The 14,174-nt window shown below is 37.4% G+C and overlaps 1 protein-coding gene across 1 annotated transcript in view; it reads left to right on the top strand.

Moving 5' to 3' along the window:
* Positions 1–14,174, top strand: part of CCDC73 (coiled-coil domain containing 73) — a 187,229-nt gene that overhangs the window by 80,228 nt on the left and 92,827 nt on the right. The window contains exon 5 of the mRNA XM_069554681.1: positions 9,454–9,525. Within this exon, the coding sequence (XP_069410782.1) occupies positions 9,454–9,525 (72 nt within the window). The remainder of the gene's footprint in view (positions 1–9,453; positions 9,526–14,174) is intronic.

The following is a 14,174-nucleotide window of genomic DNA, read 5'->3' as shown; positions in this document are numbered from 1 at the left end:
ATAGGGATTATCTATAAATGGAATGCATAAGAGAATTTTGAGGAGTGATGGACTCTTCTGTATGGTACAGTGATGGTAGAAACATTTCTCCATGCTTCTGTCAAAATCCATAAAATTGTACACCACAGTGAACTATACTATATGCAACCTTTATAAAAGTTCAACCAGAGTGTGGGGAGAATTTCAGGATGGAATGCAGACTGAAAATATATATAACTGTTTCACCATTACTTCAGTGAAAGACATGCATGGGAAAAGAAGCTGATTTAAGAACTTTAGAGAATGTACGTTGAGTTGATCAGTTCAGTTGTTCAGTCGTGTCCGACTCTTTGCGACCCCAAGGACTGCAGCACGCCAGGCTTCCCTGTTCATCACCAACTCCTGGACCTTGCTCAAACTCATGTCCATCAAGTCGGTGATGCCATCCAACCATCTCATCCTCTGTCATGTTGAGTTGATACTGTAAGGCTAAAGACAAAAATGCTTAAATGTTTGCATTAACACTCTTTGGTTGGCAGATTTATTTTTCATGGGAATAATACTGAGACTACTTATAGCTATGCTAAGGTTGAACAAATTAAGCAAGTTATAGGGCTTGGGTAGAATTTTTTTCTCTGTTGAAGGAGAAAGTTACAAATAAGTATGTGTTGGGGGAAGCTAGAATGAATTCTGTGGTGTGGGATTAAAGTTGAAGCTATCAGTATGAACTCATTTAGTATAAATAGATACAGAAATACAGACATGTATATACATTGGTTAGACTATACACATAGATTTTCCGGCTCTGCTGAAAGGGCATAGAGGTAGGTAGCAACACTCCCATAGCAGGAACCATCTGTAGTACTCACTTTTTGGTTCTAAGTGTCATTATCTAATAAAAGGAACCAGGACCCCTTGGAGAAGTGGTTTATTCTAGAGTTCGATATCTTGTAGTGCTGGAAGGTACTTTAAGAAGGTACTTAAAAATAGCATGTCAAAAGGGTACAGAAACCAGCCTGAAAGAATTCCCATGAACATAGCTGGAAGAATTTGAGCAACAAAATAAATGATGATAGTATTGGATTGTAACCCAAAGAATAAAATAAATATCCATTATACTCTACTAACATAAATGAATGATTAAATAAATGAGAGAGATGGGACAAATCTTTTATCCCAATTAATAAATGTAGGAGGAAGGAGAGAAACAGAAACCATCCTTAAAGCATCACAGTAATAATTACTGCAGGCAAGATCCACAGATGAATGCTAAAATTAGTGGATGAAACTTTAAGGAGAAATAGAATAGTTGTAGTACCTTTCCCAAATTGTTTCATAAGTTACTGTGGTGGTTTTATACATGTTCACAAATTGCTTGATATTCTTTTCTCTAGGAATTGGAGCTTAATTTCCCTCACCTTGATTGTGGACTAAGTTTTAACAGATAGAAAATATAAAGGGAAAAATAGTTTACTGTGGAGAAACTTGGCAAATACCACCTTAACTAAGTGATTAAGATCCCCAGAAAGAATTGGTGTGGTTCAGTAATTCATGTGAACATCAGATACTCATGATATGATGTGATGAGAAGGGAACTTTACTGCTGTGGTATTCTTCTTGAAACCTAGTTTAATCATGAAAAAATAGCAGACAAACACCATATGTGGAACATTCTACAAGATATCTCATCAATGTTTGTCAGAGCAAGGTCATAAAAAACAAGAGAGAAATTATTACAGATTGGAGGAGTCTAAGGAGACATGATTAACCATAACATGATGTCCCGTATCATATCCCGAAACAGATATTGGTGGAAAAACTAGTGAAATGTGAAGAAACCTTGTAGTTTAATCAATAATATTGTAACAATGTTATTTTCTTAACTTTGATGAATGTACCCTACTTATGTAAAATTTAAAGTTAGGGAAGCTGGGTAAAGGGTATGTATGAACCCTACTATCTTTATAAGTCTTCTGTAAGTCTAAAATAATTTCAAAATAAAAAGTTTGTAAAAGGAAATTTAGACTTTGAAACTGAAAGTTCAAGAAATACTAAAATACAAATCAATATGATTCTTTTCTTTTTAATTTTAAAGAGATAATAAGCAAGCAAAACTATATTTTATCATTCATTTAATATTTCCTAAACACTTATGCCAGGTTTTAGAGAATATAATACCATGTAATAATAAAGGATTGCAGAATATACTATGAGTCTGGACAAGGAAATGTCTAATTTTACTAAGGGGAGTGAGGAAAGCTTCATAGAAGAAATAACTGATGCAGAGATGTTGTGAATGAGTAGGAATTTCGGATCAGTCTTTTCAGGGTTTATCAGTTACGTTGTTCTTTTCAAGGAATTCATTTTCCCCTTTGATTCTCTCTGTTGCATGTTTGTTTTGTGTTTTATTACTATTCACTCTTCATTATTTCCTTTGTTTAATTTGTTCTTTTTGTCTTGAACTTCTAAAGATGGTATTTAGTTGATTAGTTTTCACCTTTTTTCCTTTTCTAATGTACAGCATTTAAGACTAAATTTTTCTCTTAGTATGCCTTTAGTTGGGTCCCACAAATTTATGTAGATTCATCCACTGTATTATCTATATCTTTATTATCATTCAGTTCAGATTATAATTTATTCTGTGCCCCATGCATTATTTAGATGTGTACTACTACTTCTACAAATATTTGAGAGTTTCATTTTACTTTTTATTAACTTTAAAAAAAGATTTTTTGGATAATTTTGTGTCAGATTATAAGCTTTACATAATTTCAGTCACTTGATATTTGTGGAACTTTGTTCTCTAGTCAGGCATATGATCAAGTTTGGTGAATAGGCCAACAGAGATGAACTTGAAAAAAATATAATATGTATTCTGTGTTTCTTGGGTGCAATATAGAATGACTGTGAATTTGGTCAGCTTTGTCAATCTTGTTCAAATCTTCTGTATAATTATTATCATTTTTTGTCTGCATTTTCCTTCTCTTTTTTCTTTTTCTGTACATATTTCAGTCTGGTTATTTTTTCCCCTTCCTTTCAGTTAATGAATTTTCAGTTTGTATAGTTTGCTGATTAGGTCAATCTATTGAGTTCTTAATTTTCCTTCTTATATTTTCAGTCCTAATATTTTCATTTGGTTCTTCTTTTATAACTTTCATTCCTCTGCTGAAATTGATATTGTCATATAGTTTCTTGCATATAGTTTCATGTATTTAAAGTCTGTATCTATGTATAGTATATATATCTATGAACAGTATGAAAAAGCAAAAAGATATGACTCGAGAATATGAGCCCCCAGGTTGGTGGGTGTCCAATATGCCACTGGGGAAGAGCAGAGAAATAGCTCCAGAAAGAATGAAGAGTCCGGGCCAAAGTGGAAATGACATTCAGCTGTGCATGTGTCTGGTGGTGAAAGTGAAATCTGAGGCTATAAAGAACAGTATTGCATAGGAACCTACAATGTTAGGTTCATGAATCAAGATAAATTGGACATGGTCAAGCAGGAGATGGCGTGAGTGAACATTGACATTTTAGGAATCAGTGAACTAAAATGGATAGGAATGGGTGATTTTAATTCAGATGACCATTATATCTACTAATGTGGGCAAGAATCCCTTAGAAGGATTGGAGTAGCCCTTATAGTCAACAAGAGAGTCTGAAATGCAGTGCTTGGGTGCAGTCTCAAAACCAACAGAATGATCTCTGTTCATTTCCAAGGCAAACCATTCAACATCACAGTAATCCAAGTCTATGCCCCAACCACTAACGCCAAAGAAGCTGAAGTTAACGGTTCTGTGAAGACCTACAAGACTTTCTAGAACTAACACTAAAAAAGATACCCTTTTCATCATAGGGGATTGGAATGCACAAGTAGGAAGTCAAAAGATATCTGGAATAACAGGCAAGTTTGGCCTTGGAGTACAAAATGAACCAGCACAAAGGCTAACAGTTTTGCCAAGAGAACACATTGGTTATAGCAAACACCATCTTCCAACAACACAAGAGATGACTCTACACATGGACATCACCAGAGGGTCAGTATTTAAATCTGATTGATTATATTCTTTGTAGCCGAAGATGGAGAAACTCTACAGAGTCAGCAAAAACAAGATCAGGAGCTGACTGTGGCTCAGATCATGAGTTTCTTATTTCACAATTCACACTTAAATTGAAGACAGTAGGGAAAACCACTAGGCCATTCAGGTATGACTTAAATCCCCTATGATTATACAGTAGAGGTGATGAATAGATTCAAGGGATTAGATCTGGTAGACAGAATGCCTGAAGAACTATGAATGAAGGTTTGTAACATTGTGTAGGAAGCAGTGACAAGAACCACCCCCAAGAAAAAGAAATGTGAGGAGGCAAAATGGTTGTCTGAGGAGGCCTTATGAATAGCTGAAAATAGAAGAGAAAGGAAAGGCAGGGGAGAAAGGGAAAGATATACCCAACTGAATGCAGAGTTGCAGAGAATAGCAAAGGGGGATAAGAAAACCTTAAGCGAACAATGCAAAATAATGGGGGAAAACAATAGAATGGGAAAGACTAGAGATTTCTGCAAGAAAATTGGAGATACCCAGGGAACATTTCATACAAAGATAGGCACAGTAAAGGACAGAAACATCAAGGACCTAAGAGAAACAGAAGATATTAAGAAATAGTGGCAGAATACACAGAAGAGCTATACAAAAAAGGTCCTAATGACCCAGATAAGCTTTACTGGTGGCTCAGGTGGTAAAGAATCTCCCTGCATGCAGGAGACATGGGTTCAGTCCCTGGGTCAGGAAGATTCCCTGGAGAAGGAAATGGCAATCCACTCCACTATTCTTGCCTGGGGGATCCCATGGACAGAGGAGCCTGGCGGGTTACAATCCATGGGGTCACAAAGAGTCAGATATGACTTAGCAACTAAACAACAAACTCTGATGGTGTGGTCACTCATCTAGAGCCAAACATCCTGGAATGTGAAGTCAAGTGGGCCTCAGGAAGCATTATTATGAACAAAGCTAGTGTTAGTGATTGAATTCCAGCTGAGCTGTTTCAAACCTAAAAGATGATGCTGTGAAAGTGCTACACTCAATATGCCAGCAAATTTGGAAAACTCAGCAGTGGCCACAGGACTGGAAAAGGTCAGTTTTCATTCCAATCCCAAAGACAGACAGTGCCAAAGAATGTTCAAACTACCACACAGTTGTGCTCATTTCATGTGCTAGCAAGGTAATGCTCAAAATCCTTCAAGATAGGCTTCAGCAGTAGGTGAACTGAGCATGTCTAGATGTGCAAGCTGGATTTAGAAAAGGTGAGGAAAAAGAGATCAAGTTGCCGACATCCGCTGGATCACAGAAAAAGCAAGTGAATTCCAGAAAAACATCTTCTGTTTCATTGACTATGCTAAAGCCTTTGACTGTGTGAATTAACAACAAACTGTGGAAAAATCTTAAAGAAATGGGAATACCATACCACCTTACCTGTCTCCTGAGAAACCTGTATGCAGGTCAAGAAGGAATAGTTAGAATCAGACATGGAACAATGGATTGGTTCAGAATTGGGAAAGGAGTACATCAAGGCTGTATATTGTCACCCTGCATATTTAACTTATATGCAAGGTACATCATGCAAAATGCCAGGCTGACTCAAAAGCTGGAATCAAGATTATTGGGAGAAATATCAACAACCTCGGATATGCAGATGATATCACTCTAACGGAATAAAGCAAAGAGGAACTAAAGAGCTCCTGATAAGAGTGAAAGAAGCGAGTGAAAAATCTGGCTTAAAACTCAACGTTCAAAGAACTAAGATGATGGCATCCAGTCCCACCACTTCATGGAAAATAGATGGGGAAAAAGTGGAAACAGTAACAAATTTTATCTTCTTGGGCTCCAAAATCAAATCACTGTAGACGGTGACTGCAGCCATGAAATTAAAAGACGCATGCTCCTTGGAAGGAAAGCTGTGACAGACAAATCTAGACAACATATTAAAAAGCAGAGACATCACTTTGCCAACAAAGGTTCGTATAGCTAAAGCTATGGTTTTTCCAGTAGTAATGTATCGATGTGCGAATTCGACCGTAAAGAAGGCAAGAATTGATGCTTTCAAACTGTGGTACTGGAGAAGACTGTTGAGAGTTACTTGGATAGCAAGGAGATCAAACCAGTCAGTCCTAAAGAATAATATATCCTCTGAATATTCATTGGACTGAAGCTTCAATACCACCTGATGGGAAGAGCTGACTTATTGGAAAAAGACCCTAATTCTGGGAAAGATTGAGGGCAGGAGAAGGCAGCAACAAAGGAGGAGATGGCTGGATAGCATCACTGACTCAATAGGTGTGAGTTTGAGCAAACTCTGGGAGATAGTGAAGGACTGGGAAGCCTGGCATGATGCAGTATATGGGGTTGCAAAGAATTAGACACAACTTAGTGATTGAATAACAACAATACCTATAAACTCAAATATATGGACCCGCAGATCTGTTTCTGTTGTCTCTTTTTTTCATTTTTGGGCCATTTGATGTTTTGGTGGGGCGCAGCCAAAAAAAAAGCAGTGATTTGCTAAGGTATTAGTAGGAAGGAAACTTGGTAATTAATGGTGTAATTCTTGCTGGGATAATCCCATGGACAGAGGAGCCTGGTGGGCTACAGTCCTTGGGGTCAAAAAAGTCATACATAACTGACCAACTGAACATGCATGCAATGTGGTAAATAACATTAAGTAGCATTCCAGTTCCCCATAAAATTAGTTGTGCTGTCATAACCCTTTTGCAGTTATAATGATTTGTAGAATCTGTATCTTGAACTACATGGAAAACTGGGAAAATGAGTGTTATCCACTATGCTGAAAGATAACATTATAATATACTTCTACTATGTTAGGATTTCGATATAACTTCTTGCTTTTTATTAAAAATTATTATTTACATTTTATTTGAACTTTTCACTTTTATTCATTCTTCAAAATGAATGAAGTTTTCAAAAATCATTAATAAAAATTCTTATTAAATTGTCAATGAGAAAAAAATATGATAAATTTGGTAAGGAAATCCCATATGAAACTTCAATAAAATATCCAAGAATATATAACCTTAAAAAAGGTTTTAAAAACTAAACCTTAAAGTGTTTATTTTTTATTAGCTGCCTTAGGACTACAAGGATTTTATTGTTTTTACAAAAACAATAAAAGAGGAGTAATTTGCTGGTTTATTTACTCTTTATAACCTTTAGAAAGTGACATGCTTTTTTTAAAGTACTTGCTTCAGGCTGTAGTTTTACACAATGGACTGTGTATTGGTCAGGCCTCTTCAATTCTTGACCCTGAACAGATTTAGGGACGTAGTATATATAGCAGGCTCTTGTCCAAGTAGCCAAAACTGTAACCGGGTACTTTTATTCTCCTTTTCAAACTCATATCCACCTCCTACGAAATGGCCCAATTCAGTTTTTCATATTGTCTAGTACAATATTAATCACTCTTTCAGAGGGTTTCTTGGTTTGATTAAGTACCAAGTATCAAAAATAAATAATATGCATGGAATAGCCTAAATGTTCACAGTTAAAGAAAAGCTGTTTCCTAAGAAAGAAATTTCTTTTTTAGGAGCTTTTGGATTTATGGTTATTGAGCTGTTGAAGATTTTGTTTATCTCCTTAGTTGAGGTTTGGTAGTTTGTTGTTTTGGAATAATTGGTCTGTCTCTGTAAGTTGTCACATTTATGAGCATAAACTTGTTTGTAGCATTCCCTTAACTTTTTAATGGCTATAGAACTTCTGTACATGGTTTCTTTTAGCATTTTGCACATATTTAAAATTATTGATTTAAAGTCTGTCTAGGTCCTTTGTCTGCATTTGCTCAGGAACAGTTACTTTTAAATTGTTTGTTTGGTTTTTTTTTTCCCTGTGTATGAATCACTCTTCTGTTTACCTGGATGCCTTATAATTTTTTGTTGAGAAATGGGCATTTTGAGTATGTGACAACTCTGGAAATAAGATTCCTCCTTCTCTACAGGGTTGCTGCTTGTTTTTGTCTCTGTTTAATGACTTTTCTGAAATAATTTTAAGTCTTCAGTTTTTGTCACGTGTGTCATGTTCTTAGCTTAGTGATCAGCTAGTGCTTTGTCTGACAGAGGTAGCCTAAAATACCTGGAAGCCAAACAAACAAGAAAACCTCTCAGTCTTTGCAGAAGGGCTGTGTGTGAGTGTGTATGTGTGTGTGATGAATGTGTGTGTGTGTATGTGTGTGTGGTGACAGTCCTTTAACACTCAACCAGTCCCCTTTCAAGTCTACCTGTCAGAGTTTCCAATAGAAGCTTCAGATTTCTCTAGTGATACTTGTGTTTATCATGTGGACAAATTCAAGAATAGTACAATATTTTAAACAAAATCAGAGCTTTTCTAAATAACTGCTTCCTGGTTGACTTTAGACTTCCTCCCTGGATTTTAGGTCTCTTTGTGCTGCTTCCCAGAGAGGGTCTGTCTTTGCAGCTCTTCCAGCTATATCTCACTGTTTTTAACTTGACCCTAATTAGTTGGGTGGTGGTGTCAGGTAGGGAATAGGAGCATTTTCTGACATTTCTATTAAGCCCTCAGTCTTAAGTGAACCTGATTCTCAAGGTGAAGCCTTCACTAGAATTCTGATGCCTTTTCAGTATTTAATGGTAGGCCTAGCATGTATTCCTTCCCCTGCCCCAGTGATAGAACTGTTGTTTTATTTTTGTAGCCTTCTATCAGCTTAATTGGGTTTCCACAAGTGCTCTCATGCTACAGTTTTTATTGCCCTACCCCCTGCAGATTAAGGGTTTTGTTCTTTCTAGGAGATAAAAAAGATAGTCTTGTCCAAGTAAGTTTTTAGTGTTGTCGGTTGATTCCTTTTCTTAGCTACAGAGGTTTTCCACTCGTGTCCTTAGATGTACTTTTGGTTGTCCTTTCCCCTGCAGATTAAGTTTTTGGTCTGTAGTAGATTTAGGGAAGATGGCTTGTGACTGCTCTTCTCCTCTCCAACCAGTACCACAGGGGGAAAGTTTTCTCAGATTCTTTTTTTCCTTCTCTGTAAGCACCTGGTGGGTTTCATGGAAGAAAAACCTGTCAGAAAGCATTAACCTCCTTATTTCTCTAGCCATCAGGAGATTCATCTTCTTACACCAGCCCATGCTCTGCCTTTAGAAATGTATCAAGGACTTGTAGCTGAGTTTTCTTATCAGTACTCAGTGGCTTATGTCCCAGGTAAGCAAATGCTGTGGTTCTTTTCTCCCTGCAGGCACCTGTCTCAGTCCAGATTTTGGATTACTTGGTTGATATGGGGCCTCAGTTCTCTGATGGATTTAACTATTTAACTTGCAAAATTTCCAACTTTTTTTTCTTATTGTAAGGGTGGGAGGTTGTTGTTTTTTTTATCTCTTTTGATCTCTTTCTCTTTAGAATGATCCAAAACTAGAAATTTTCAAGTCCTCATTTACTAGCATTTTTCTTCTTTTTGACTTAGGAAGCAGAAACTCAGTATGAAGAGCAGATTGCTAAAATTATCATGGAGACACAAGAACTGAAATGGCAAAAGGTGAGTATTTCCTCCTCTGATTATCATTTTATTTAAAAATGTATTTTAATCCTTACTTGCAAAGATAATTTTTAAATTTCCAAAATATAATATTTGGAGAATTGTACATCACTTTAGAGAGTCTCCAAAAAATTACAGCTAAAACTGTTAATAACATTTGGGCTTCCAAAACACAGAATAACTTTTTTTTTCATGCTTTCTAATAAGAAAATAGCAAAGGATAACTCTGGAAACTATTGTGAATTGTTTCATATCTGAAAAACATATTGTATATTATAGAAGAGTCAAAGTATTTTTTAAGAAATAAAACCTCAGAATAGTACCATATTTTCCTAGGCTAGTATTACATATTATAACCAGATATTTAAAAAATCTGATTCTCTTTTGATCCTTATCCATATAGAAGCATTTTTGATAGTGCTTCTCTTGCCTTTCCAGCAAAGTAATTTTAACAACTAAAAACTGAAACCTTAATCAAGATGCCGTTCTTTTCAGTGTTAGGCAATTTTGAAACAGGAGCTTAGAGACAACATGTCAGAATCAGAATTCACATGATAGAGAGGACAGGCCTACGATGGGAATTTTGAGGCCAGACAGATCGACAAGGTTGTGTAGAAATGGGAGCAAAACCAGAGTTGGGTTACATGAGGGACAGGTCTGAAATAAAGAAACCTGTCTGTGGAGAGGAAAAAACAGGTAGTTCCAAGTACAATTTAAACTTCCAAGGATATTTCAGAACGTAAAGTCATTATTTTATTTTGAATAGAGAGCATCAACAGTCAAAAGTTATTGGAATCTTTAAGTTAATCGGTAAGTTTTATATAGTCCAGTTTAAAATACCACCTGTGTATATGGGAATACTTAAGCTGATTCTAAGGTTTATGTGGAAATAAACTTGAAAAAAGTGGCTGGGAAAGTTTTGAAAAGAAAGAGGATGAAAGAGTCCCACTAGAATCTTAAACCTATTTTAAAGCTGCAGTAAGACTCTGATGCTGGGAGGGATTAGGGGCAGGAGGAAAAGGGGACGACAGAGGATGAGATGGCTGGATGGCATCACCGACTCGATGAACGTGAGTTTGAGTGAACTCCGGGAGTTGGTGATGGACAGGGAGGCCTGGTGTGGTGCGATTCATGGGGTCGCAAAGAGTCGGACACGACTGAGTGACTGAACTGAATTGAACTCATACATGAACAGTAGAGAAGGCAATGGCAACCCACTCCAGTACTCTTGCCTGGAAAATCCCATGGATGGAGGAGCCTGGTAGGCTGCAGTCCATGGGGTCGTTAAGAGTGAGGCACGACTGAGCGACTTGACCTTCACTTTTCACTTTCATGCATTGGAGAAGGAAATGGCAACCCACTCCAGTATTCTTGCCTGGAGAATCCCAGGGACAGAGGAGCCTAGTGGACTGCCGTCTATGGGGTTACACAGAGTCGGACAAAACTGAAGCGGCTTAGTAGCAGCAGCAGCATACATGAACAGGCATCTGGTCCCATCACTTCATGGGAAATAGATGGGGAAACAGTGGAAACAGTGGCAGACTTTATTTTTGGGGGCTCCAAAATCACTGCAGATGGTGATTGCAGCCATGAAATTAAAAGATACTCCTTGGAAGGAAAGTTATAACCAACCCAGGTAGCATATTCAAAAGCAGAGATATTACTTTGCCAACAAAGGTCCGTCTAGTAAGGCTATGGTTTTTCCAGTGGTCGTGTGTGGATGTGAGAGTTGGACTGTGAAGAAAGCTGAGCCCCGAAGAATTGATGCTTTTGAACTGTGGTGTTGGAGAAGACTCTTGAGAGTCCCTTGGACTGCAAGGAGATCCAACCAGTCCATTCTAAAGGGGATTGGTCCTGGGTGTTCTTTGGAAGGAATGGCTAAAGCTGAAACTCCAGTACTTTGGCCACCTCATGCGAAGAGTTGACTCATTAGAAAAGACTCTGATGCTGGGAGAGATTGGGGGCAGGAGGAGAAGGGGACAACAGAGGATGAGATGGCTGGATGGCATCACTGACTCGATGGACGTGAGTCTGAGTGAACTCCTGGAGTTGGTGATGGACAGGGAGGCCTGGCATGCTGCAATTCATGGGGTCGCAAAGAGTCAGACACGACTGAGTGACTGAACTGAACTGAAACATAAACAGATAGAATATAACAGAGTCCAGAAATAGATCCAGGTTCATGAGATAATTTAGTGAATGGTAATACCAGACCACCTGATCTGCCTCCTGAGAAATCTGTATGCAGGTCAAGAAGCAACAGTTAGAACTGAACATGGAACAACAGACTGGTTCCAAATTGGGAAAGGAGTACATCAAGGCTGTATATTGTCACCCTGCTTATTTAACTTATATGCAGAGTACATCATGAGAATTGCTGTGCTGGATGAAGCACAAGCTGGAATCAAGATTGTCAGGAGAAAGATCGGTAACCTCGGATATGTAGATGACACCACCCTTGTGGCATAAAGCAAAAAAGAACTAAAAAGCCTCTTGATGAAAGTGAAAGAGAAGAGTAAAAAAGTTGGCTTAAAGCTCAACATTCAGAAAGCTAAGATCATGGCATCTGGTCTCATTACTTCATGGCAAATAGATGGGGAAACAGTGACAGACTTTATTTTCTTCAGCTCCAAAATCACTGCAGATGGTGACTGCAGCCATGAAATTAAAAGACGCTTGCTTCTTGGAAGAAAAGTTATGACCAACCTAGACAGCATATTAAAAAGCAGAGACGTTACTTTGCTGACAAGGGTACATCTAGTCAAAGCTATGGTTTTTCCAGTAGTCATGTATGGATGTGAGAGTTGTACTATAAAGAAAACTGAGTGCCAAAGAACTGATGCTTTTGAACTGTAGTGTTGGAGAAGAGTCTTCAGCGTCCCTTGTACTGCAAGGAGATCCAACCAGTCCATCCTAAAGGAAATCAGTCCTGACTGTTCATTGGTAGGACTGATGCTGAAGCTGAAACTCCAGTGCTTTGGCCACCTGATGTGAAGAGCTGACTCATTTGAAAAGACCCTGATGCTGGGAAAGATTGAAGGTGGGAGGAGAAGGGAATGACAGAGGATGAGATGGTTGAATGTCATCACCGACTCAATGGACATGAGCTTGAGTAAATTCTGGGAGTTGGTGATGGATATGGAGGCCTGGCATGCTGCGATCCATGGTGTTGCAAAGAGTCGGACATGACTGAGCAACTGAACTGAACTTAACTGAAGACTCTGTCAAGGTAGTGTCCTCAGTTACTGCAATGAATTCTAATAAACATGGTTTTGCTTTATTAACGGGTTGCTTGGGTGTTTTGGTTGAGTTCATTTTTGTATATGGTGTTAGGTAAGGGTTCAGCTTCATTCTTTTGCATGTGTGTATCCAGTTTTTCTAGAACTTTGGGTTGGAAAGACTCTTCTTGCCCCATTGAATGATCTTGGCACCCTTGTCAAAAATATTTGAGTATGTAAGAGGGCTTATTTCCGGGCTCTTTATTTTGTTCCATTGCTCCATGTGTCTGTCTTTATGCCAGTACTACACTGTTTTGATTCCTAGAGCTTTCCATTAAGTTTTGAAATCAGGACATGTGAATCCCCAAACTTTGTTCTTCTTTTTCAAAATTATTTGACTGTTTGGGGTTCCTTGAGATTCCATTTGAATTTTAGGATGAGTTTTTCTATTTCTGCAAAAATATCATTGGAATTCTCAGAGAGATTACATTGAATCTATGGAAAACTTTGGATACTATTGACATCTTACTAACATGAAGCTTTCTAATCCCAGCACAAAGGATGTGTTTACACTTTTTATGTTTAATTTAATTTAATTTCTTTTGGCACTGTTTTGTAGTTTTCATTATACAGGTCTTTTATCTCCTTGGTTGAGTTAATTTCTATGTATTTTATTCTTGTTAGTGCTGTTGTAAATGTAACTTTTCTTAATTTCATTTTTGGGTTGCTCATTGTATTGAACATGCAACTGATTTTGGTGTGACTGTATCTTATTACTTTGCTAAATTCAATTTTTTGGAGGAATCTTTAGGGTTTTGTACATATAAGACCTGCAGATAGATAATTCTACCTTTTCATTTTCAAACTGGATTTCTTTTTCTTGCCTCATTGCTTTGACTAAGGCTTCCAATACTATGTTGAGGAGAAGCTGTAAAAGTGGGCATCGTTGCTTTCTTCCTAACCTTAGAGGAAAAGCTTTCAGTCCTTTACCATTGAGTATTATGTTCATGTGGTGTTTTCAGATATGGCTATTATGTTGAAATAGTTTCCTTCTTTTCCTAGTTTGTTGAGTTTTTTTTTTAAATCATGAAAGAGTATTGAATTTTGTCATTTGCTTTTTATTTCATAAGTTGAGATGATTGTGTGCTTTTTTCCCTCTTCAATGTGTTAATGTGGTTAATTGCATTGATTGACTTTTTGTGTGTTGAACTCTTCTCTTATCCCAAGGATAAGTCCTGCTTGGTCATGGTGTATGATCCTTTTAATATACTTCTGAATTCAGTTTGCTAGTGTTTTTTTTTTTTTTTTGAGAAATGTTGCATCACCGTTCTTTAGGGGTAATGGTCTATAGTATTCTTTTTCTGACATTTTTTTCATCTGGCTTTGTTATCAAGGTAACACTGGCTTGAAAGCATGAGTTAGGAAGTATTC

Source organism: Ovis canadensis, chromosome 15, assembly GCF_042477335.2.
Source record: "Ovis canadensis isolate MfBH-ARS-UI-01 breed Bighorn chromosome 15, ARS-UI_OviCan_v2, whole genome shotgun sequence".
In the NCBI taxonomy this organism is placed as follows: domain Eukaryota; kingdom Metazoa; phylum Chordata; class Mammalia; order Artiodactyla; family Bovidae; genus Ovis; species Ovis canadensis.
This window is presented reverse-complemented; position numbering and strand designations above follow the sequence as displayed.